This window comes from Oncorhynchus mykiss, chromosome 27 (assembly GCF_057628025.1).
Source record: "Oncorhynchus mykiss isolate SJ-2025 chromosome 27, ASM5762802v1, whole genome shotgun sequence".
Taxonomy (NCBI): Eukaryota; Metazoa; Chordata; class Actinopteri; order Salmoniformes; family Salmonidae; genus Oncorhynchus; species Oncorhynchus mykiss.
Genome location: NC_143048.1, coordinates 20,659,635 through 20,684,862, shown reverse-complemented (window position 1 = coordinate 20,684,862; position 25,228 = coordinate 20,659,635). Strand labels below are relative to the sequence as shown.

The window sequence follows — 25,228 nt, the reverse complement described above, 5'->3', positions numbered from 1 at the left end:
ACCGCTGCGCTCTTATGTTGCCCCTGTTACCTGCCTTGCAGGTAGCCTAGTGGTTAGAGTGTTGGACTAGTAACCGAAAGGTTGCAAGATCGAATCCCCAAGCTGACAAGGTACAAATCTGTCGTTCTGCCCCTGAACAAGGCAGTTAACCCACTGTTCCTAGGCCGTCATTGAAAATAAGAATTTGTTCTTAACTGACTTGCCTAGTTAAATAAAGTTTAAAAAAATATGGAACCACAATCAGCCCATTGTCGGCATGCAGGGATAATCTCCTGTTATTATCCTTAGAACTATGTGGAAGGACAATCTAACTTTCATACATACCAAGGACTGGCAACCACGTACATGAAAATGTTTAAGTTAATTGTCCCCATGCTTTAGAACCCCTTTTGTAGTTCACTAGTTTACTTCCTAGTTTACTAGTTCCTGTTTGAACCAGATATTTGTGCAAAAAAGTTCAGAGTGCTTTACTATTGATCCAAAGAAAGGAGGCCCAATGGGCTGTGTGTCTGTTCACAGAGCTAAAAGCTGGAAGAACAGCAATGTATCATCATGACTCTGTCCGCTTTCAAAACGTAATATCACTATTGAGCAGAGATATGGTACCATAACTCCAGTTTACACTCATTACTATTGTTCCTTTAGAACTAAAACAGCCTCCTAGCCCTTTCAAAACCACTATATTATTTATAGTGGAGCAGGCTGGTGATTCTTTACACAGGCTGGCGCATGGCAGAGAGAGCTGTGGTAACATGAGCCCCAGTCTCTCGTCTGGGAACTACAGGGAGAGCTGTGGTAACATGAGCACCAGTCTCTAGTCTGGGAACTACAGGGAGAGCTGTGGTAACATGAGCTCCAGTCTAGTCTGGGAACTACAGGGAGAGCTGTGGTAACATGAGCACCAGTCTAGTCTGGGAACTACAGGGAGAGCTGTGGTAACATGAGCACCCGTCTCTAGTCTGGGAACTACAGGGAGAGCTGTGGTAACATGAGCACCAGTCTCTAGTCTGGGAACTACATGGAGAGCTGTGGTAACATGAGCACCCGTCTAGTCTGGGAACTACAGGGAGAGCTGTGGTAACATGAGCACCAGTCTCTAGTCTGGGAACTACAGGGAGAGCTGTGGTAACATGAGCACCCGTCTCTAGTCTGGGAACTACAGGGAGAGCTGTGGTAACATGAGCACCAGTCTCTAGTCTGGGAACTACAGGGAGAGCTGTGGTAACATGAGCACCAGTCTCTAGTCTGGGAACTACAGGGAGAGCTGTGGTAACATGAGCACCCGTCTCTAGTCTGGGAACTACAGGGAGAGCTGTGGTAACATGAGCACCAGTCTCTAGTCTGGGAACTACAGGGAGAGCTGTGGTAACATGAGCACCCGTCTCTAGTCTGGGAACTACAGGGAGAGCTGTGGTAACATGAGCACCCGTCTCTAGTCTGGGAACTACAGGGAGAGCTGTGGTAACATGAGCACCAGTCTCTAGTCTGGGAACTACAGGGAGAGCTGTGGTAACATGAGCACCCGTCTCTAGTCTGGGAACTACAGGGAGAGCTGTAGTAACATGAGCACCAGTCTCTAGTCTGGGAACTACAGGGAGAGCTGTGGTAACATGAGCACCCGTCTCTAGTCTGGGAACTACAGGGAGAGCTGTGGTAACATGAGCACCAGTCTCTAGTCTGGGAACTACAGGGAGAGCTGTGGTAACATGAGCACCCGTCTCTAGTCTGGGAACTACATGGGAGAGCTGTGGTAACATGAGCACCCGTCTCTAGTCTGGGAACTACAGGGACAGAATTCCCTTTACAAGTTCAGCTACACACAGGGGCTCTGCTTTTGTTGGTCTCATGAATTGTAGGTATTGTCATCAGGTAAGGTAGATGGTTTACTCTTGTGGTTTGGGAAAAAGCAGAGAAGGGAAGAAAAATGTAATTATGATTGACAGATTTAGGTAGATTTGAAAATGAGAGTACTGTTACTAATCACCACCTTGGGGCCACAAATTGATCAGTCATTGTGTAAATGACATTTGAGGTGACATGTTTAACACCAACAGGTTTTTATCAGGTTTCCTTTGTATACCAGTATGTTGAGAGAGACACCCATTAGATAATGTCAAGGTTAAGTCCTTGTTGATGTAATAAAGTGTGTTTTCGTGAATGTTTGAAGTTGTATCACACTATGCATTACAGCAGTTCATTTGAGTAGTCATCTAGTAATCAAGAGGGTTCATTAATCGCTTAGAGGTTAATTTGCTTTAGCTCTACTCTATCATTTGGTTGTGGAGAGCGAAGTGCACACAAATGCCACCCAGATGTGGTATCACGACATGTTTCTGTGATCTGTGCAGTCTGGCAGTGCCTCCTGTCCTTCTGCTGTGGTGGAACTTCTGATGTAACCCATTAAACGATTCCCTCCACTCTTTATCATCCACGTGGCTACAATACCGTATATTCTATTGAATTGTGTTGTCCCAGCCTGTGTCCCAAATGGCACCCTATTCATTATATAGTGCACTACTTTTGACCAGGGTCCATAGGGAATAGGGTGCCACCAAGTCTGAATCTGCTGAGCAGGGAGAATCTTTTCAGCCAGCTGCCAAGACACTGAACTTTAAACAAGATATATCCTCCCATTTCCTACAAGTTCATGAAGGTCAATTATGTAGTTCTGTCCTTGAGCTGTGCTCGTCTATGAATGTTCTGTGTTATGTCATGTTTTGTGTGGACTCCAGGAAGAGTAGCTGCTGCTTCAGCAATAGCTAATGGGGATCCTATTAAAATACTAATACTACAATTATGATACGAGTTATCTACTCTAGTGGAGGACCATGTGCTTGTTATCAGTTTGATGGACATCACGGATCTGTTCTTCCCCGGCATTTGACATCGGCATTCCACAAATCAGCACAAATATTTACCCTCTTATGTTGTTAATCTTGTAGCTTCTCTGGTGGTCTCTCTAGTGAATCAGTCAATCAATATCTTCTTTCCTCACTGTCTCTTAGTGTAAATCTTCTCGAACCCCTAGAGAACTAGGCCTATCTTGCACTTATAATAATGATTTCTTAGGTTGTTTTTTCGTACCTTCTCTCCATCAAAACATTCAGTGATTCTAACCACTACTTTCTTCTTTTCTGTTGATCCTTATGTTGCCCCTGTTACCTTCCTCCTTGTTTTCCTTCCGATCTATATTATCCTCCTTCCTGCGTCAACCTTTACTCCCCTCTGTCCACTCTTCTCTGCATCACCTCTCCCACCCACCCGGAAAACACCCACCCGCACCGTTCCCTGGCCCCCCTCCCCCTTAGCACTCAAGCCATTCCAAGGACGACTCTGAAGACTCTGAGTTGGAGAACATTATGCAACAAGACCCCCACCACAACGGGGGCCATCCACACCCCCACCTGCCTCTTCCCGGCTATGAGCACAGCCCCGACCATGAGCACCCCCACCCGGTGGACAGGGAGGCGGAGGGTGGCGACAGCCCCCCGAACACCCCCGGGACGCCCACCTCTGGGACCCCACCGTTTTTGCGCCCCCCCACGGCAGGTGGCAGGGCCCAGTCAGACAACCAGTGCGTAGGGAGGCTGCAGCTGGGTGGAGGTGGGATGATGGATCATTATGACATGCAGTCTCCCCTCAGTCCCACCAGGCCCAAGAGCCCCTGGGGCCGCTTTGATCCCTACGACTTTCCAGAGGTAAACTTCAGGCCAGGGGGACCGTGTAGAGACCAGAGGCAACACTATGGGCAACATGGGTTGGGTTATCAGCTCTCCAGTCCAAATAGTATGTGCTTTAGCCTCAGAGGAGCACTTAGCATCAGGTTCAGGCCATTTCCAGTGATGTTTACTTGGGAACTTTGATTGTGTCTGACCGATGACTCAGTTTGTGGCTTTCGCTTTGAAAATGTATGTTGGTCAAAGACAGTAGTGTGTTCTGTTGTGTTGACAATGGATTCATTCAATACCCTACATCTGGTAAAATGGCTTTAAGTTTGAAAGACATGTATTTATGTGTGGTAGGTGTTACCTTTTTATTTGGAAAGATTACTGTAACTCGCAATGTGCCGCCACCAGAATTTAGCAGATTGTTTAAAATGGCGCCTCTTTGTGTTTCTCCTGCTTTCTTAGGACCAAGACAAGGAATATGTGGGATTTGCCACACTGCCAAACCAGGTGCACCGTAAGTCTGTCAAGAAGGGCTTTGACTTCACCCTGATGGTAGCAGGGGAGTCTGGTCTGGGCAAGTCCACCCTGGTCAACAGCCTCTTCCTCACAGACCTCTACAAGGACAGGAAGCTACTCAACGCTGAGGGTGAGGCGGCCATTTTGGTGTCTCATCTTCTGAATAAATTAATGCATGATTTTAAATGGCCAGCTGCTGAGGAAATGTGTGTTTTAACTCCAGAGCGGATCACTCAGACAGTGGAGATCACTAAACACACAGTGGACATTGAGGAGAAGGGGGTCAAGCTGAAGCTCACCATCGTAGACACCCCTGGCTTTGGAGACGCTGTCAATAACACTGAATGGTATATGTCAAACATCCTTCCTCCATAGGACTCTTGATGTCAGTTTGAGGTACAGTTGCAGTATAGCTCAGTATATAGTAGGAGAATGACTGATGTCTGTGTCTCCCCCACCGCCCTAGCGTGAGGTCAGTGGGTTAGGGTTGGTATGATTAGTGGTTGTAGGGTGGCTGTCTCTGCAGTATTGCCTCAGTGCTGGTGTGTCTCTGTGTCTCCCCCACCGCCCTAGCTGGAAGTCAGTGGCGGACTACATCGACCAGCAGTTTGAGCAGTACTTCAGGGACGAGAGTGGACTGAACAGGAAGAACATCCAGGATAACAGAGTCCACTGCTGCCTCTACTTCATCTCTCCCTTTGGACACGGGTACATCAGCTACGACATGTCGTCTCTGTCTCAATACTCTTTAAATGGAGTCCTTTCTTCTGTTGAGATAAACATATTGGCTGTGTCTCAATACTCTTAGATTAGTTTCCTTTCCCCTTCTACCTTCCTTCCTTCACTACCACTGATAGGGTTTCCACTATGCACCATGTTGGTTTGCACCATGTCCCATGCATTCTAAATGCATTGGGTTTCCCTGGAATCTAGAACCACCTTGCTCTGCTGCCTCCAGGGAAATCTTTCTCTCCAATCGTTGGGGTAAATGCTGATGCGGTACTTTTGTCTGAGTTTACGGTCTGTTTCACACCAGTGTGTAAGTTGCACCATCAGTAGCATTGAAGCACTGCTGCAAACCTGTAATAAGGGGATAGCTCCCTCTGCTGACCACTATTGGATACTACTACTATCCTTGAAAATATGGGTTAATGAGGATTACCTTCATTTGGATTACCGTAATTATCCCTTTAGCTCTTAACCATATCCAAGTTTTATCAGTGTTTCCACATGTACAGTGTGTTTTGGTTGTTTTCTTAGTGTTGAGTTGTTGTCCCTAATTGTATGTTGCTCTGGTCATTTAGTCTACTAAATCACAAAAAATATATGTCATATTTTGTTGTCTTGTATCTGTCTCAGTCTGAGGCCTCTGGATGTGGAGTTTATGAAGGCCCTTCATGAGAAGGTCAACATTGTGCCCATCCTGGCCAAGGCAGACACACTCACACCCACTGAGGTCAAGAAAAAGAAATTCAAGGCAAGCCCTCTCAAACTCGCTTTTCTATCTGTGTCTGCTTGTCTGAATACCGTGAGTGTGTACAAATAAGAAATGGACAGGGTTCATTGGTTTCTAAAATCATTTAGATTTCTAGGTGACTGTTTTGATGGATTTGCTTTTGCTCCATCCTCAATCACAGGATTCCAAACAGTAGTTTATTGTTCTCCTCTTCTCTCTGTCCCTCCCTCCATCTTCTTCTCTCTGTCACTACCTCCATCTTCTTCTCTCTGTCCCTCCCTCCATATTCTTCTCTCTGTCCCTCCCTCCATCTTCTTCTCTCTGTCCTTCCCTCCATCTTCTCTCTGTCCTTCCCTCCATCTTCTTCTCTCTGTCTCTCCCTCCATCTTCTTCTCTCTGTCTCTCCCTCCATCTTCTTCTCTCTGTCTCTCCCTCCATCTTCTTCTCTCTGTCCTTCCCTCCATCTTCTTCTCTCTGTCTCTCCCTCCATCTTATTCTCTCTGTCTCTCCCTCCATCTTCTTCTCTCTGTCTCTCCCTCCATCTTATTCTCTCTGTCTCTCCCTCCATCTTATTCTCTCTGTCTCTCCCTCCATCTTCTTCTCTCTGTCTCTCCCTCCATCTTCTTCTCTCTGTCTCTCCCTCCATCTTCTTCTCTCTTTCCCTCCCTCCATCTTCTTCTCTCTGTCTCTCCCTCCATCTTCTTCTCTCTGTCTCTCCCTCCATCTTCTTCTCTCTGTCCTTCCCTCCATCTTCTTCTCTCTGTCTCTCCCTCCATCTTCTTCTCTCTGTCTCTCCCTCCATCTTCTTCTCTCTGTCCTTCCCTCCATCTTCTTCTCTCTGTCTCTCCGTCCATCTTCTTCTCTCTGTCTCTCCCTCCATCTTCTTCTCTCTGTCTCTCCCTCCATCTTCTTCTCTCTGTCCTTCCCTCCATCTTATTCTCTCTGTCTCTCCCTCCATCTTATTCTCTCTGTCTCTCCCTCCATCTTCTTCTCTCTGTCTCTCCCTCCATCTTCTTCTCTCTGTCTCTCCCTCCATCTTCTTCTCTCTGTCCCTCCCTCTGTCCCTCCCTCATTCCATCTTCTTCTCTCTGTCCCTCCCTCTGTCCCTCCCTGGTTCCATCTTCTCCTCTCTGTCCCTCCCTCCCTCCCTCGTTCCATCTTCTCTCTGTCCCTCCCTCTGTCCCTCCCTCGTTCCATCTGCTTCTCTCTGTCCCTCCCTCCAACTTCCTGTAGATCCGAGAGGAGATCCAGCAGTATGGGATTAAGATCTACCAGTTCCCAGACTGTGACTCTGATGAGGATGAGGACTTCAAACAGCAGGATCAGGAGCTCAAGGTGAACCACATTTATCCAAACCTCACATCACTAGTTGAGGAAGTATGACAACATAAAGGACACTGGTCATCATAAGCAACCTGTCTGCAATACAGAAATGCTGGGATAGGAAACCTAGATTAGAGATAATGTCCATACCCGTGTTGTTATTGAGCACACAGCCTTGAATAGTTATCTGTTTGTGAATTCTATTGATGTGTGTGTGCACTGGCGCACTAGAGGGCAGGGTGTGGCTGTGCATCCAGACCAGGCCTGAATGGCATTTTGGTAGATAAATGTGTCTCAGTCACTCCCCCTCATAGAACCGTGTCTGTGACCTCATGTGCTCTGTTCATTTCTAAGTAGACTCCAACACCATTGTTAAGTTTGCCGATGACACAACAGTAGTAGGCCTGATCACTGACGACGACGAGACCGCCTATAGGGAGGAGGTCAGAGACCTGGCCATGTGGTGTCAGCACAACAACCTCTCCCTCAACGTGATCAAGACAATGGAGATGATTGTGGACTACAGGAGGAGGACAGAGAACGTCCCCATTCTCATCAACGGGTCTGTAGTGGAGCAGGTTGAGCGCTTCAAGTTCCTTGGTGTCCACATCACCAACAAACTAACATGGTCCAAGCACACCAAGACAGTCGTGAAGAGGGCACGACAAAACCTTTTCCAACTCAGGAGACTGAAAAGATTTGGCATGGGTCCTCAGATCCTCAAAAGGTTCTACAGCAGAGAGCATCACTGCCTGGTATGGCAACTGCTCTGCCTCCGACCGCAAGTCACTACAGAGGGTAGTGTGAACAGCCCAGTACATCACCTGGGCCAAGCTTCCTGCAATCCAGGACCTCTATACCAGTTGGTGTCAGAGGAAGGCCTAAAAATTGTCAAAGACTCCAGCCACCCTACTCATAGACTGTTCTCTCTGCTGCCACACGCAAGCGGTACCGGAGCGCCAAGTCGAGGTCCAAGAGGCTTCTAAAACAACTTCTACCCCCAAACCATAAGACTCCTGAACATCTAATGAAATGGCTACCCAGACTATTTGCATTGTCCACCCCACCACACTTTTACACTGCTGCTACATTCTGCTTGTTATCTACATGTACATATTACCTCGACTAACCGGTGCCCCCACACATTGACTCTGTACCGGTACCCCCTGTATATAGCCTCCACATTGACTCTGTACCGGTACCCCCTGTATATAGCCTCCACATTGACTCTGTACCGGTACCCCCTGTATATAGCCTCCACATTGACTCTGTACCGGTACCCCCTGTATGTAACCTCCACATTGACTCTGTACCGGTACCCCCTGTATATAGCCTCCACATTGACTCTGTACCGGTACCCCCTGTATATAGCCTCCACATTGACTCTGTACCGGTACCCCCTGTATATAGCCTCCACATTGACTCTGTACCGGTACCCCCTGTATATAGCCTCCACATTGACTCTGTACCGGTACCCCCTGTATATAGCCTCCACATTGACTCTGTACCGGTACCCCCTGTATATAACCTCCACATTGACTCTGTACCGGTACCCCCTGTATATAACCTCCACATTGACTCTGTACCGGTACCCCCTGTATATAACCTCCACATTGACTCTGTACCGGTACCCCCTGTATATAACCTCCACATTGACTCTGTACCGGTACCCCCTGTATATAACCTGCACATTGACTCTGTACCGGTACCCCCTGTATATAGCCTCCACATTGACTCTGTACCGGTACCCCCTGTATATAACCTCCACATTGACTCTGTACCGGTACCCCCTGTATATAGCCTCCACATTGACTCTGTACCGGTACCCCCTGTATATAGCCTCCACATTGACTCTGTACCGGTACCCCCTGTATATAGCCTCCACATTGACTCTGTACCGGTACCCCCTGTATATAGCCTCCACATTGACTCTGTACCGGTACCCCCTGTATGTAACCTCCACATTGACTCTGTACCGGTACCCCCTGTATATAGCCTCCACATTGACTCTGTACCGGTACCCCCTGTATATAGCCTCCACATTGACTCTGTACCGGTACCCCCTGTATATAGACTCCACATTGACTCTGTACCGGTACCCCCTGTATATAGCCTCCACATTGACTCTGTACCGGTACCCCCTGTATATAGCCTCCACATTGACTCTGTACCGGTACCCCCTGTATATAACCTCCACATTGACTCTGTACCGGTACCCCCTGTATATAACCTCCACATTGACTCTGTACCGGTACCCCCTTTATATAACCTCCACATTGACTCTGTACCGGTACCCCCTGTATATAACCTCCACATTGACTCTGTACCGGTACCCCCTGTATATAACCTGCACATTGACTCTGTACCGGTACCCCCTGTATATAGCCTCCACATTGACTCTGTACCGGTACCCCCTGTATATAACCTCCACATTGACTCTGTACCGGTACCCCCTGTATATAGCCTCCACATTGACTCTGTACCGGTACCCCCTGTATATAGCCTCCACATTGACTCTGTACCGGTACCCCCTGTATATAGCCTCCACATTGACTCTGTACCGGTACCCCCTGTATATAGCCTCCACATTGACTCTGTACCGGTACCCCCTGTATATAACCTCCACATTGACTCTGTACCGGTACCCCCTGTATATAGCCTCCACATTGACTCTGTACCGGTACCCCCTGTATATAGCCTCCACATTGACTCTGTACCGGTACCCCCTGTATATAACCTCCACATTGACTCTGTACCGGTACCCCCTGTATATAACCTCCACATTGACTCTGTACCGGTACCCCCTGTATATAGCCTCCACATTGACTCTGTACCGGTACCCCCTGTATATAGCCTCCACATTGACTCTGTACCGGTACCCCCTGTATATAGCCTCCACATTGACTCTGTACCGGTACCCCCTGTATATAACCTCCACATTGACTCTGTACCGGTACCCCCTGTATATAACCTCCACATTGACTCTGTACCGGTACCCCCTGTATATAACCTCCACATTGACTCTGTACCGGTACCCCCTGTATATAACCTCCACATTGACTCTGTACCGGTACCCCCTGTATATAACCTCCACATTGACTCTGTACCGGTACCCCCTGTATATAACCTCCACATTGACTCTGTACCGGTACCCCCTGTATATAGCCTCCACATTGACTCTGTACCGGTACCCCCTGTATATAGCCTCCACATTGACTCTGTACCGGTACCCCCTGTATATAGCCTCCACATTGACTCTGTACCGGTACCCCCTGTATATAACCTCCACATTGACTCTGTACCGGTACCCCCTGTATATAGCCTCCACATTGACTCTGTACCGGTACCCCCTGTATATAGCCTCCACATTGACTCTGTACCGGTACCCCCTGTATATAACCTCCACATTGACTCTGTACCGGTACCCCCTGTATATAGCCTCCACATTGACTCTGTACCGGTACCCCCTGTATATAACCTCCACATTGACTCTGTACCGGTACCCCCTGTATATAGCCTCCACATTGACTCTGTATATAGCCTCCACATTGACTCTGTACCGGTACCCCCTGTATATAGCCTCCACATTGACTCTGTACCGGTACCCCCTGTATATAACCTCCACATTGACTCTGTACCGGTACCCCCTGTATATAGCCTCCACATTGACTCTGTACCGGTACCCCCTGTATATAGCCTCCACATTGACTCTGTACCGGTACCCCCTGTATATAACCTCCACATTGACTCTGTACCGGTACCCCCTGTATATAGCCTCCACATTGACTCTGTATATAGCCTCCACATTGACTCTGTACCGGTACCCCCTGTATATAGCCTCCACATTGACTCTGTACCGGTACCCCCTGTATATAGCCTTGCTCTTTAATTTTTTGTTACTTTTATTAACATTTTTTTGTATTTTTCTTAAAACTGCATTGTTAGTTAAGGGCTTGTAAGTAAGCATTTCACTGTAAGGTCTACACCTGTTGTATTCGTTGCATGTGTCAAATAACATTTGATTTGAGAGAGCGAGAGATGGAGAAATGGGTACATCTGCATTGCAGCATTTTCCCCTCTCTGCATTACCTCATCGTAACCACAGATATATTCCCCCCACTTTGTACTTTATTCACGTCATTCATATTCACCTCTCTTGCTCTCTCTCCCTCCCCCGTCTCCCTCCTCCAGGACAGTATACCTTTTGCGGTGATCGGCAGCAACACGGTGGTGGAGGCCAAAGGGAAGAGGGTCCGGGGTCGTCTCTACCCCTGGGGCATCGTGGAAGGTAACCCTGTTACACCATTGTTATGTAGCTCTTGTGTGTGGGGGTCTTAATATGTTAGGGTTGTACTGGGATGTGGACATGAAGCTGGGGTTAGGGTTGTACTGGGATGTGGACATGAAGCTGGGGTTTGGGTTGTACTGGGATGTGGACATGAAGCTGGGGCTAGGGTTGTACTGGGATGTGGACAGGAAGCTGGGGTTAGGGTTGTACTGGGATGTGGACAGGAAGCTGGGGTTAGGGTTGTACTGGGATGTGGACATGAAGCTGGGGTTAGGGTTGTACTGGGATGTGGACATGAAGCTGGGGTTAGGGTTGTACTGGGATGTGGACATGAAGCTGGGGTTAGGGTTGTACTGGGATGTGGACATGAAGCTGGGGCTAGGGTTGTACTGGGATGTGGACAGGAAGCTGGGGTTAGGGTTGTACTGGGATGTGGACAGGAAGCTGGGGTTAGGGTTGTACTGGGATGTGGACATGAAGCTGGGGTTAGGGTTGTACTGGGATGTGGACATGAAGCTAGGGTTAGGGTTTTACTGGGATGTGGACATGAAGCTGGGGTTAGGGTTGTACTGGGATGTGGACATGAAGCTGGGGCTAGGGTTGTACTGGGATGCGGACAGGAAGCTGGGGTTAGGGTTGTACTGGGATGTGGACATGAAGCTAGGGTTACGGTTGTACTGGGATGTGGACATGAAGCTGGGGTTAGGGTTGTACTGGGATGTGGACATGAAGCTGGGGCTAGGGTTGTACTGGGATGTGGACATGAAGCTAGGGTTAGGGTTGTACTGGGATGTGGACATGAAGCTGGGGCTAGGGTTGTACTGGGATGTGGACATGAAGCTGGGGTTAGGGTTGTACTGGGATGTGGACATGAAGCTGGGGTTAGGGTTGTACTGGGATGTGGACATGAAGCTAGGGTTAGGGTTGTACTGGGATGTGGACATGAAGCTGGGGTTAGGGTTGTACTGGGATATGGACATGAAGCTGGGGTTAGGGTTGTACTGAGATGTGGACATGAAGCTAGGGTTAGGGTTGTACTGGGATGTGGACATGAGGGTTAGGGTTGTACTGTGATGTGGACATGAAGCTAGGGTTAGGGTTGTACTGGGATGTGGACATGAAACTAGGTTTGTGGTTGTACTGGGATGTGGACATGAAGCTAGGGTTAGGGTTGTACTGGGATGTGGACATGAAGCTGGGGTTAGGGTTGTACTGGGATGTGGACATGAAGCTAGGGTTAGGGTTGTACTGGGATGTGGACATGAAGCTAGGGTTAGGGTTGTACTGGGATGTGGACATGAAGCTGGGGTTAGGGTTGTACTGGGATGTGGACATGAAGCTAGGGTTAGGGTTGTACTGGGATGTGGACATGAAGCTGGGGTTAGGGTTGTACTGGGATGTGGACATGAAGCTAGGGTTAGGGTTGTACTGTGATGTGGACATGAAGCTAGGGTTAGGGTTGTACTGGGATGTGGACATGAAACTAGGTTTGTGGTTGTACTGGGATGTGGACATGAAGCTAGGGTTAGGGTTGTACTGGGATGTGGACATGAAGCTGGGGTTAGGGTTGTACTGGGATGTGGACATGAAGCTAGGGTTAGGGTTGTACTGGGATGTGGACATGAAGCTAGGGTTAGGGTTGTACTGGGATGTGGACATGAAGCTGGGGTTAGGGTTGTACTGGGATGTGGACATGAAGCTAGGGTTAGGGTTGTACTGGGATGTGGACATGAAGCTGGGGTTAGGGTTGTACTGGGATGTGGACATGAAGCTAGGGTTAGGGTTGTACTGGGATGTGGACATGAAGCTGGGGTTAGGGTTGTACTGGGATGTGGACATGAAGCTGGTGTTAGGGTTGTACTGGGATGTGGACATGAAGCTGGGGTTAGGGTTGTACTGGGATGTGGACATGAAGCTGGGGTTAGGGTTGTACTGGGATGTGGACATGAAGCTAGGTTAGGGTTGTACTGGGATGTGGACATGAAGCTAGGGTTAGGGTTATAGTTGAGGTTAGGGTTGAACTGGGATGTAGGCATGAACCTAGGGTTGTAGCTAGGGTTGGGGTTTAGGGGTGAACCGGGATGTGGACGTGAAGTTAGAGTTGAAGTTGTGGTTGAGGGTTAGGTTTGTGGTTGAACCTGGATGTGGACATGATGCTAGGGTTAGGGTTGAGGTTCGGGTTGGGGTTGAATCCGGGATGTGGCCATGAAGCTAGGGTTAGGGTTGAGGTTCGGGTTAGGGTTGGGGTTGAATCCGGGATGTGGCCATGAACGGTTTAGAAAAAAACACTGTCCTAACATAACACACACACTGTTACTTTTGACAGTGGAGAACTCGGCACACTGTGACTTTGTGAAGCTGAGGAACATGTTGGTGAGGACACACATGCAGGACCTGAAGGATGTGACACGGGAGACCCACTATGAGAACTATAGGGCTCACTGCATCCAGAGCATGACCCGCATGGTGGTGAAAGAACGCAACCGCAAGTATGGACACACACACAGACCAGTATCTCACTCACTGTAGCTCGTGTTGTTTATAGCTTGGATCAGGTATCTTAATACTGCATGTATTGTTACTCATATACAAACATAATGTAGCTCAACTACAATTCACACTAACATATAGAACCAGTCAAAAGTTTGGACACATACTCATTCAAGGGTTTTCTTTATTTGTACTATTTTCTACATTGTAGAATAATAGTGAAGACATCAAAACTATGAAATATCATGGACTCATGTAGTAACCAAAAAAGTGTTAAACAAAAATGTTGATGAACAGCTCAAATAAGCATAGAGAAATGACAGTCCATGATGGCTTTAAGACCTGAAGGTCAGTCAGTGCGGAAAATTTCAAGAACTTTGAAAGTTTCTTCAAGTGCAGTTGCAAAAACCATCAAGCGCTGTGATGAAACTGACTTTCATGAGGACCGCCACAAGAAAGGAAGAACCAGAGTTACCTCTGCTGCAGAGGATAAGTTTAGTTACCAGCCTCAGAAATTACAGCCAAAATAAATGCTTCACAGAGAACAAGTAACAGACCCATCGCAACATCAACTGTTTAGAGGAGACTCCGTGAATCAGGCCTTCATGGTCAAATTGCTTCAAATAAACCACTACTAAAGGACACCAATAAGAGGGAGAGACTCGCTTAGGCCAAGAAATACACCAGCAAAGGACATTAGACCGGTGGAAATCTGTCCTTTGGTCTGATGAGTCCAAATTTGAGATTTTTGGTTCCAACCACCGTGTCTTTGTGAGACGCAGAGTAAGTGAACGGATGATCTCTGCATGTGTGGTTCCCACCTTGAAACATGGAGGAGGAGGTGTGGGGGTGCTTTGCTGGTGACACGGCCTGTGATGGATTTATTTAGAATTCAAGGCACACTTAACCAGCATGGCTACCACAGCATTCTGCAGCAATACGCCATCCCATCTGGTTTGTGCTTGGTGTTTTTAAACAGACCAATAACTCAACACAACTTCAGTCTGTGTAAGGGCTATTTGACCAAGAAGGAGAGTGATGTAGTGCTGTATCAGATGACTTGGCCTCCACAATCACCTGACCTCAACCCAATTGAGATGGTTTGGAATGAGTTAAACGCGGAGTGAAGGTAAAGCAGCCAACAAGTGCTCAGCATTTGTGGGATCTCCTTTAAGACTGTTGTAAAAGCATTCCAGGTGAAGCTGGTTGAGAGAATGCCAAGAATGTGCAAAGCTGTCATCAAGGTAAAGGGTGGCTACTTTGAAGAATCTAAAATATATTTTGATTTGTTTAGCGCTTTTTTCGTTACTACATAATTCCATATGTGTTATTCCATAGTTTTGTTGTCTTCACTATTATTCTATAATATAAAGAAAAACACTTGAATGAGTAGGTGTTCTAACTTTTGACTGGTACTGTATAGTCACAAACTCTAACAAAATATACACCCACATACTGTCAACCATATTGTCTTTCTCCACTCTACTCCCGTAGTAAACTGACCAGGGAGAGCGGCACAGACTTCCCCATCCCTGTGATACCAAGTACCACAGACACCGAGACGGAGAAGCTGATCCGAGAGAAAGATGAAGAGGTACAACGACGACAATCAGAGCATGAACCAGAGCAAGAGCACAGTCACGATGAGCACTCAGACCGACCCCTAGAACCCCACTCTGACCCAGGCCTAGACCCAGGGCCTGAACCTGAGGCCTCTTGAGTCCTCCAGGCTGTCATTCATATTTTATATACATTCCATTAATACATGCAGGTGCCCCTGAGGACCCCAGTCAGGTGTGGTAATTCTGGTCTGAGAAAGGGTGAGGGGTGACAGTTGGCCCCTACAGCAGCACCCCTAAAACAGCACCCAGCCATGAGGTGCACATGACCTGTAAGAGATGATTAGATCTGGGTACAAATAATGTTTTATATTCAAATACTGTTTGAACCCAGGTCTGGCAGTAGAATATAATATGCCAGGTCACGCTGCCTGGGTAGAGTAGTGTTGTAAATGGAAAGAAGCTCTCGTGTGGTTCTCTTCTCCCTGTTTGAGTCTGTCCCTGTTCAAAAGCACCATCGTGCCAATTTCATATAGTTATTTATTTATATTATTTATATACAGTACCAGTCAAAAGTTTGGACACCGACTCAATCAAGGGTTTTTATTTTTACTATTTTCTACATTGTAGAATAATAGTGAAGACATCAAAACTATGAAATAACACATATGGAGTGCTGCATCAGATGACCTGGCCTCCACAATTACCTGACCTTAACCCAATTGAGATGGTTTGGGATGAGTTGGACTGCAAAGTGAAGGAAAAGCAGCGAACAAGTGCTTAGCATATATGGGAACTCCTTCAAGACTGTTGGAAAAGCATTCCAGGTGAAGCTGGTTGAGAAAATGCCAAGAATGTGCAAAGCTGTCATCAAGGCAAAGGCTGGCTGCTTTGAAGAATCTAAAATATTACATATATTTTGATTTGTTTAATACTTTTTGGTTACTACATGATTCCATATGTTTTATTTAATGGTTTTGATGTCTTCACTATTATTCTAAAATGTAGAAAATAGTACAAATAAAGAAAACCCCTTGAATGAGTAGGTGTGTCCAAACTTTTGACGGGTACTGTATATATTTTCTGATTAAAAGCTGATGACTTTAAAGAACCTTAACAATACTTTAACAAAAATACCCTCACCTGAGGTTTGAATCTGATGCATGAAGCCTACCCTGAAACCCACTTGTGCAGCTTGAGTTTTGGCGCAGATCTTCCATTGATATCAATACATAATTTACTCAAAAATAAAGTTAAGCTTGTGCATCTCAAGCTAGGTCCCCCCCTGAATGACATGAGCCATTAAAAACATAATACATTATTTTCTGCTATTTCCTCATTTTTGGTATGTAACCCTTCCCATTATTAAAACGTTGGAAACACAAAACTGTCACCTTAATTTCATCCTATTTTGATATGTTTGTGGGATTGGGGGGATGCTATTAATGTGTATACAGGTATACACATTAATTTCTGTAATTGCTACACACAGAGCCTAATAATTCAATACTGTGATATGACGTATAAGTGTGAAAGATATGGCACTTGCAGAAATACTATTATTATTTACTATTATGACTGAACACACACACAGTCACCAGCCTCAGCCACATGGTCTCCAGACAGTAGTAGAATGGGGTGGCAAATTGTATCAATCAGTTGTCCTCTGCTGGCTTGTTATTCATTGGATATGGTCATTGGTGCAGTGATGTAGAAGTAATGGTCATGTTCCAGGCCACCTTCAGCCTGTCTTTCACTCATTAGACTACAACTGTATACATGACTGAACACACACGCATCCGTCATCATCATCAGGTCACATGGTCTAAAGTCAGAATAGACTGGGGTGGCAAATGGTATCGATCGGTTGTCTGTCAGCACTGCTGGCTTAGTTGTGAATTGGATAGGGCTTGGTTATTGGTGCAGTCATGCAGACTGCACCAATAACCAAGCCCTATCCAATTCACAACTAAGCCAGCAGTGCTAGTAGTGGTTGCGTTCCAGGCCACCTACATTGCAGTCATGAAATGTAGACAATCACTACTTCCGCATGTGTACTGTTCTGAGACAATCAGATCTGTGTCAGATCTCTGCAAATGCAGAAGTAGTGTTTAGCATTATCGGAATCCATCAATATGACTTAATAATCTGATAGTCTGGTGAGAGTAGACTGGTATGGGGAATCCTATTTATCTGTTGTCACATAGCTGGCTTTGTTGTGATTGGATAGCGCTTGGTTATTGGTATGAGAGTTCCTAAAGCCTGTGAGCATCTCCCCAGTCCCTACTTCATTCTGTGTTTTTGTGTTTTGCTTCATGTCCCAGGTGTTTGACTGACAGCGGCCTCTTGTCTCTTTTCTCCACAGTTGCGGCGAATGCAAGAGATGCTCACAAAGATCCAGGAACAAATGCACACGCAGAAGGAGGCCTATTAACCCAGGCTACTACTAGAACCACTGCCCCTCTGTAAATGCAGGCCCCCTCTTTCCACTACTAGGGTGGGCACCTCTAGTACCACTCTACTCTAGTCCAAACATTGTCAACTCCAGCTCATCCAACCCCAACAGCCACCACTCCTCATTTAGTCAATAACCCTCACTATCAGAGACTGATCCACAACCAGGCATGAGGTATTCACAGACGGGAGGTGGCGTGGAGAGAATTTGCCTTCTCTTCCAACAACATGGAAGTCCTGTGTCTCCACACCTGTTGTGGAAACTCTAACAGTAACAACGGGCACTCCTTTCGAGTGCCATTGCTGGAGCACAACACCGGGCCGGACAGCACCGACCTAACCACCTGCTTGTCCTTAAAGGGTTACGGCCGGGTCCTGCCTGCCCTCTTTCCACTCATAGTTTACCTGTGGTCTTCTCAAGATAGCAATGAACTGGAAGGCAAAAAGTTAACACTTCAATGTTCATTGATGTTTCTCCTTAGTGAACTCTAACCCTGACATTGGTTAAGGGGTAGACTGTAGGGAATGTGTTGTCCTGTCCCTCTGCTAGGTGTTTGAAAGTCTATCTCATAACAAATGTAGTTGTGTGGTCTTAACCACCCTAGACAAGGTCTGTTGGGAAGGAGGTTGGCCTGCCCAAATACATTTTTTTGTCATGCACAATTTTTTCCCAAGAGCATTTTTGTTAAAGGTCAATACTATAGATGGTCATACAGATAAAATGTGATACTTTTTTTACTACAATGTTACATTTGTAAATGTTTTTGTTACGGGGTTGCATCTATCACTTGTTATTGCTTTTGTTTGCATTGCTACACAGAATAGCGTGGAATGAGTAATTTTTTCACCATTTTTATTTTTAATTTCAACAAATGTTACTGAAGTACTGTTGGGTGTTTTTTTGACATGTATGTTAATAGGGCTAACTAATGTCCTTCACTCTCCCAATTCCAGCATGCTCAACCATGGGTTGTTCATTCTTGTATTTTACTTAAAAAGGAAACCCACTACTTACAGTTCTGATATCTGTAATGATAGTTTGAGTTTGCTGGAATATTGTTGACATGCAGGTTCGTCCTCAGGTCGTAGTAAAACATTTTGCAGCGAAAATGAGTTCTTAGACTGGGATACAATCCGAGTATAGACGTTGCGACTTTTAAAGGCAATTTCAGATTAAGCTGACATACGTGATGGGATCTCTGCAAACGCAGAGAACATTGCCTTTTAAAAGCCGCAGTGCAAAACCTGCGATCTGACTAAATCCTGGCTCAAATGGACAAGTTCCAGCATTAACTCCCCATTTAATATTTTTTTTCACTGAACATGACCCAAGAGGAGAAAATAGAAGCCTTGAGCTAACTTTGCCAGCCAAGCAGACAGGACAAGGCCCTTATTCTGCCAGAGGTCAGGGGGCTAGAGAATGACAGGGTCACTTCAGTAAGGTTGTTTGTGGGTATAGTGTCTGTTATAGCCTGATGTAGCAGGCCTTCATTCATGGGTGATATTTTTCTTGATTATGTTTGTGGACAGTAAGTATGCACCCTCTATTTTGAAGTACATTAAGTAGATATGTATGAGTGGATGATTTTATTATTGTAGATATTATGCACTCAACACAAGATAAATTATAATTACTTATCATTTAGGTGTTTCCTCCCAAGAATTTTGACTTAACACTTTTTTTTTTTCATGAAGAAGATGAATAGTTGTGCATATGTATTTATTTTCCTCAGGTGTAAATGTCAGTTCATTCACAAGGAACAAGTCATGAGACAAAAATATACATTTGTTTGGATTATTAGTATGAGTGCCAGAAATTGATTTGAAATAATCAGAATAAAATATTTTTATTTCACATTGTAAGCAACATTGTTCAATTGACCTGTTCTATTCTGATCCATCAAAAGCTTAGATTCACCTACAGACCCAGTCCAAAATCACACTAGAACAAAAGTAGGAAATACGAATGTTGTCATACTACTTTTTCTGAATACATTTATGTAATAAATAACTTGTCAGGATTCAATCTGAGCACAGATTGGCAACGCTCCAATAAACGCACTTTCCCATTGAGCCAACATATGCAGCGTTTACCGTGAATGTGGGCTCTGAAAAAGTGCATTGTGGACAAAGCTCGCTCGGATTGAATCCAGCACTTTATAAAGTCATTGAGGAAGAGAAAGGATGCAATGAATTGTAATACAATAAAGGAAGTAACATCTCGTCTCTCCATTCTAGCCATTTTCTACTACTCCTACTTTGTATTGCGATAGAGTCTTGCTAAGCGAGCCTACACACACCCTAAAAATGTAGATCAAATAAATTGACCAAAGCAAGAAGTTATAAATGTAATAAGATTTATTAAGTATCTTAAGCATTTTCCACTTATGCATTTAAATGATTTCTCTTTTTACATAATGGACAATTAAATCTAAACGCAGCCCAAAATGTACAGGCAATATAGAACTTCCACTTTCTCCATAGGGAAAACAAACTTTGTGGAAAGGGCTCTGAAAGCTCTCCCGCAGTATACAGTACTGTACATGGTCTCAGAAAACAGCTGGCATAAAAATCTACATATGAACCAAAATCACCAATCTACATGCAAAAACAGGCAAATCTTTAAAATACACTAAAACCATTATTGAATGTGTACATACATACATACTGTTCCATTCCACACAAAGATTGATCAAATACATATTTTTAAATGTTATGACTACCATGTCCATTCTTCCTCCCAAAGACAAAACCATTCAGATTAAGTGAAGAGGAACACAGTCACGTGCTGTCTTTGCGAGTGCTATGTACAGTTGTAAACCAGTTTTGCTTTAATTGGGGTTATTAAGTAGCATATCAAAGTGCTAGAAGTTAAAAGTTGAATCTCAGCTACGTGTAATAGTGCAGTGGACGGCCAACACGAGAATCTAGATAAGAATTGATATACCAGATAATTCATATGGTTGGTGGAAAAAGAGGATAAAATGGCGTAGGTGACTGCCTGACCATGCCGTTTAACCCCAAACTGCCACATTCACTTCAATGGTCTACCGTGACACTGCCGAAGGCCTTAGTTAAACAAGATCACTGCTGCAACACAAACAAGATATGCCTCACTATATAGCTACTTTATTACACATACATAGATACTCCAGGAACAATTTACAGTGATTGTGCCTGCTATGGCTCCTGCTCTGCCATTAGTAAAAAATATATATAAATCGTGGTAATATGTAGCCACTTGAGTATTGTAGTTTTACTCCTGTGCTAAACTGAGTGGTTGTTCAGTTTTGTGAAAAGTCCTCACAGTTATACTTACATCACCTGCTTCAGATGTGCATGGGGGAACTGGTAATGCCAGCATTTGGGTTTGATTCCTGCTTGGGCCACACACACACAATATATGTTATTACAAACTAGTACACTCAATGACCATTTTACATGCCGTTGTGGTTTACCACCAGCAGGGGAAGCCTGTGGACATGCAGTAATATGACAGCGCTGCAGTGGGAGAAGAACGGCCAGGCCGTGTTTTAGGTTTCACTTCACAGCCATGTGCCTGGGTAGTGGGAAGGGGAGGTCCCAGCAATTATGTCCTCAATGTGCTCCTTTATGGCGCTTAGTTGTTAGCGCGCGCGCACACACACACACACACACACACACACTGATCCCATGCTGACGCTGACGTGCCAACACCTACCAATCACACAGCCAGAGAGCCAGTCTCTCTGACCCCGATTCAGCGGTCTGAAATTGGATGCTTTGCCTTCTGGTCACATCAAGGCCCGTATCCACAAAGTGCCTCAGAGTAGGAGTGCTTATCTAGTATCAGTTTAGACTAAAATCATAATGAATGAGATTATACGGGCAGATCCTAGATCAGCACAACTATTCAGGTGATTTGTGAATACAGGCCCTGGCCTCTGGTAGACTCTGGTAGACTCTGGTAGGTTAAATCTAAAACCTTGGTGCTTTCATAATAGCAAATAGTGTCACCACCACAGTCATTAGCAGTGTGGTTTGTAAATACTCTTGGCTGTGGAATACGTGACCCTGTACCAGAAATATAAAAACCGGTCCTGAATGAAAATACGCAGGTCTGTCTGCCTTGGACATTGGATGTCTCGCACTATTAGCTACTGTAGATATGAACACAGAGGAGGGCCAGACAGAGAATGTCTCCATGTGATTCTCTCCACTGCATCCTATACAATATCACACTCTATCAACATTACCATCCTGGACATCATACTCAGCCCAACAGCAGCAACATAGGCTGTCTTTCACCTCTCATAACCATTATAAAGATATATGTTTTAAAAAAATTACATTTTTATAGTTTCTTTTGGGAATGTTCTGAGTTACTTCTTATTGACAGCTGTAATGCATCAGGTTAGTTAATAATGCAGTTTGAGAATCATCAGTGAATATGAGGATTTGCGTCCAGTATGAAGGCTTTTACATTTGTTTGTCAGTACAGTAGTCCTGGTGCCTGCCTCACTCTGGGCCTGCTTCAGTCGCCCTGGGCTCGGAGTCTGGGCTGGTTCCTGTCCGGCTGGTCTGCTCTGAGGCCGATGGTCTCCAGATCTGGAGGTCTGTCTCCGACTTCAGCCTGACTCTGGCCACCTCAGGGTGGGTGTGGCCTGTTCATGTAGCTTGGTTCTCAGGCTAGCTTCAGGATGGCTCTGGCCTGGTTCAGAGATCAGGCTAGCTTCAGAGTGCTAACGGGGAATGAAGGCAAGGTCACCATAGTTACAGGGTTCAGCAGCTGTTGGTGATGTGTCACCACCTGGGCACCAACTGCCGTCTGCTTTCCCATGATGGTGGTTGTGCTCTGGCTGGGGGCAGTACCATTGACCTGGGCGAGAGTATGGGTGATGTGGCCCACCATGGCTGGCTGGGTGACAGCCACGGACTGGGGGTAGATGGTGGGTAGATGGTGCTGGCCCAGGTGGGTAACAGGGTGGATGGAGATGTCTCCGATGGGCTGGTGGTGGTGCCCTGGGGCCAGCTGCATGGGGGCTGAGGAGGAGGGAGCTAGATGGGTGATGTGCTTGGCTCCTCCAGATGAAGCCTGGATGACGTGGTTGACGGCCTGGATGACAGAGGCGTGGGAAGCCGAGGCGTGGGCAATGACTGTGGGCTGGAGGCTGGGGGCCTTTACCATGTGAGTATGAGCGTGGGCAGTCACCATGTGTGTGTGAGCCGGGAAGAGGGTGCTAGGGGAGGTTACGATGTGTGTGTGAGGCGATAGGAGTGCCTGGATAGGGGTGGTGGTGGTGATGTTGGATGCTGGGGTGGAGAATGTAGCTGAGACAGCCAGGGGTGACAGCGGGTGGGGGTACGTTTGGGCCTTGTGTTGGCTGGAGATGTGTTGGGTGAGGATGGAGGTGGTGGGGGTTATGGGAGTGGTGGTCACAGTCTTGTACAACTCGGGTTGCATGGCTTGTTGAGGCACGGTGGGTAAGGCTGCCGGAACATTCTCCTCATCCATGTCGTCATCCATGATGTCTTCACCCTCTGTGTGACAGACAGAAAGAACACATTAACTTTACGCTTGATAACGTCACAGATATGACCGCTTTGTACATTCTTAAAACACTGTGTAGGAACTAGTGTCGTTTGGTCTTTCTATAAATAGTGTGACATTGGGATCAACATTTCAAAATGGTTTGAAACAAAAACAACAAGGATTTTCATGAAGTTCTACATGTGTACTTAGGAATGAAAGTGAATATGTGCAAATTGGCCCATAACTCCACCTATACAACAACCTAGGTTTAGGACTATACAACCTTTAAAACAGGGTTTATACAGACACCGGCAAGTCAAATTCAAGGACTTTCAGGGACTTTTTACAAGTAATTAATTGCAATTGTCAAGAACCTCAAACGGTATACAATTTATAATGATTATAATTATAAGGTCCAATATAGAACTATATAGCTATGATCCCCCTTATATCTTAAACCAGTTAAATGTGATCTACATAATCCCTTAAGGTAATTATTTATCAGGAGGGCCATAAACAATAACTAGTAATGCTGCATACTCCAAGAAAGGTTCAAATCTCACCTTTCTGGTCATTTATAAAAACAATTGCTGGAGGTATAATCACTTTTGAAGAAGTTTAAGTACAAATATGAAAACTCAGCAAAAAAAGATAAACTCCGTTGACAGTGAGAGGATTTATTTTCAGCAAACTTATATTTACACATTTTGTATGAACATAACAAGATTCAACAGACAAACTGAACAAGTTCCACAGACATGTGACTAACAGAAATTGAATAATGTGTCCCTGAACAAAGGGGGGGGGTCAAAATCAAAAGTAACAGTCAGTATCTGGTGGCCACCAGCTGCATTAAGTGCTGCAGCACATTTCCCAGGTCTTGCTGTGAGATTTTACCCCACTCTTCCACCAAGTCACCTGCAAGTTCCCGGAAATTTCTGGGGGGAATGGCCCTAGTCCTCACCCGTCCCAGACGTGCTCACATGGGATTGAGATCTGGTCTCTTCACTGGCCATGGCAGAACACTGACATTCCTGTCTTGCAGGAAATCAGCCATACAGCTCATTCTGTGCGTGGTGGCATTGTCATGCTGGAGGGTCATGTCAGGATGAGCCTGCAGGAAGGGTACCATATGAGGGAGGAGGATGTCTTCCCTGTAACGCATAGCGTTGAGATTGCCTGCAATGACAAGCGCAGTCCGATGACGCTGTGACGCACTGCCCCAGACCATGACGGACCCTCCACTTCGATCCCGCTTCAAGTGTAACGCTCATTCCTTTGATGATAAACACGAATCCGACCATCAGATAAAACCGCACCTTGTCAGTGAAGAGCACTTTTTGCCAGTCCTGTCTGGTCCAGCGATGGTGGGTTTGTGCCCATAGGCGATGTTGTTGCTGGTGATGTCTGGTGAGGACCTGCCTTTACAACAGGCCTACAAGCCCTCAGTCCAGCCTCTCTCAGCCTATTGCGGACAGTCTGAGCACTGTTGGAGGGATTGTGCGTTCCTGGTGTAACTCGGGCAGTTGTTGTTGCCATCCTATACCTATCCCGCAGGTGTGATGTTCGGCTGTACCGATCCTGTACAGGTGTTGTTACACGTGGTCTGCCACTGCGAGGACGATCAGCTGTGCGTCCTGTCTCCCTGTAGCACCGTCTTAGGCATCTCACAGTACGGACATTGCAATTTATTGCCCTGGCCACATCTGCAGTCCTCATGCCTCCTTGCAGCATGCCTAAGGCACATTCACGCAGATGAGCAGGGACCCTGGGAATCTTTCTTTTGGTGTTTATCAGAGTCAGTAGAAAGGCCTCTTTAGCATCCTTTTCATAACCTTGACCTTAATTGCCTACCGTCTGTAAGCTGTTAGTGTCTTAACGACCGTTCCATAGGTGCATGTTCATTAATTGTTTATGGTTCATTGAACAAGCATGGGAAACCGTGTTTAAACCCTTTACAAT

At 45.9% G+C, this 25,228-nt stretch overlaps 2 protein-coding genes across 7 annotated transcripts in view; one reads left to right on the top strand and one right to left on the bottom strand.

Annotated features, from left to right (window-relative positions):
* LOC110507706 (septin-4) overlaps nucleotides 1-19,989 on the top strand; it is a 28,681-nt gene extending 8,692 nt beyond the window's left edge. For 2 of the 3 annotated variants that reach the window (XM_036965595.2, XM_036965593.2), the window contains 10 exons: nucleotides 3,309-3,698; nucleotides 4,131-4,314; nucleotides 4,408-4,531; nucleotides 4,758-4,892; nucleotides 5,544-5,661; nucleotides 6,874-6,975; nucleotides 11,155-11,251; nucleotides 13,578-13,740; nucleotides 15,236-15,335; nucleotides 17,666-19,989. In XM_036965595.2, the coding sequence (XP_036821490.1) occupies nucleotides 3,309-3,698; nucleotides 4,131-4,314; nucleotides 4,408-4,531; nucleotides 4,758-4,892; nucleotides 5,544-5,661; nucleotides 6,874-6,975; nucleotides 11,155-11,251; nucleotides 13,578-13,740; nucleotides 15,236-15,335; nucleotides 17,666-17,734 (1,482 nt within the window). In that variant the 3' untranslated portion in view covers nucleotides 17,735-19,989. The remainder of the gene's footprint in view (nucleotides 1-3,308; nucleotides 3,699-4,130; nucleotides 4,315-4,407; nucleotides 4,532-4,757; nucleotides 4,893-5,543; nucleotides 5,662-6,873; nucleotides 6,976-11,154; nucleotides 11,252-13,577; nucleotides 13,741-15,235; nucleotides 15,336-17,665) is intronic. The other variant, XM_036965599.2, reaches the window with a different exon arrangement.
* Nucleotides 19,990-20,094: 105 nt separating this feature from the next.
* Nucleotides 20,095-25,228, bottom strand: part of mnta (MAX network transcriptional repressor a) — a 28,826-nt gene continuing 23,692 nt past the window's right edge. For all 4 annotated transcript variants that reach the window (XM_090223508.1, XM_021587866.3, XM_021587867.3 and 1 more), the window contains one exon: nucleotides 20,095-23,274. In XM_090223508.1, coding sequence (XP_090079634.1) covers nucleotides 22,457-23,274 — 818 coding nt within the window. In that variant the 3' untranslated portion in view covers nucleotides 20,095-22,456. The remainder of the gene's footprint in view (nucleotides 23,275-25,228) is intronic.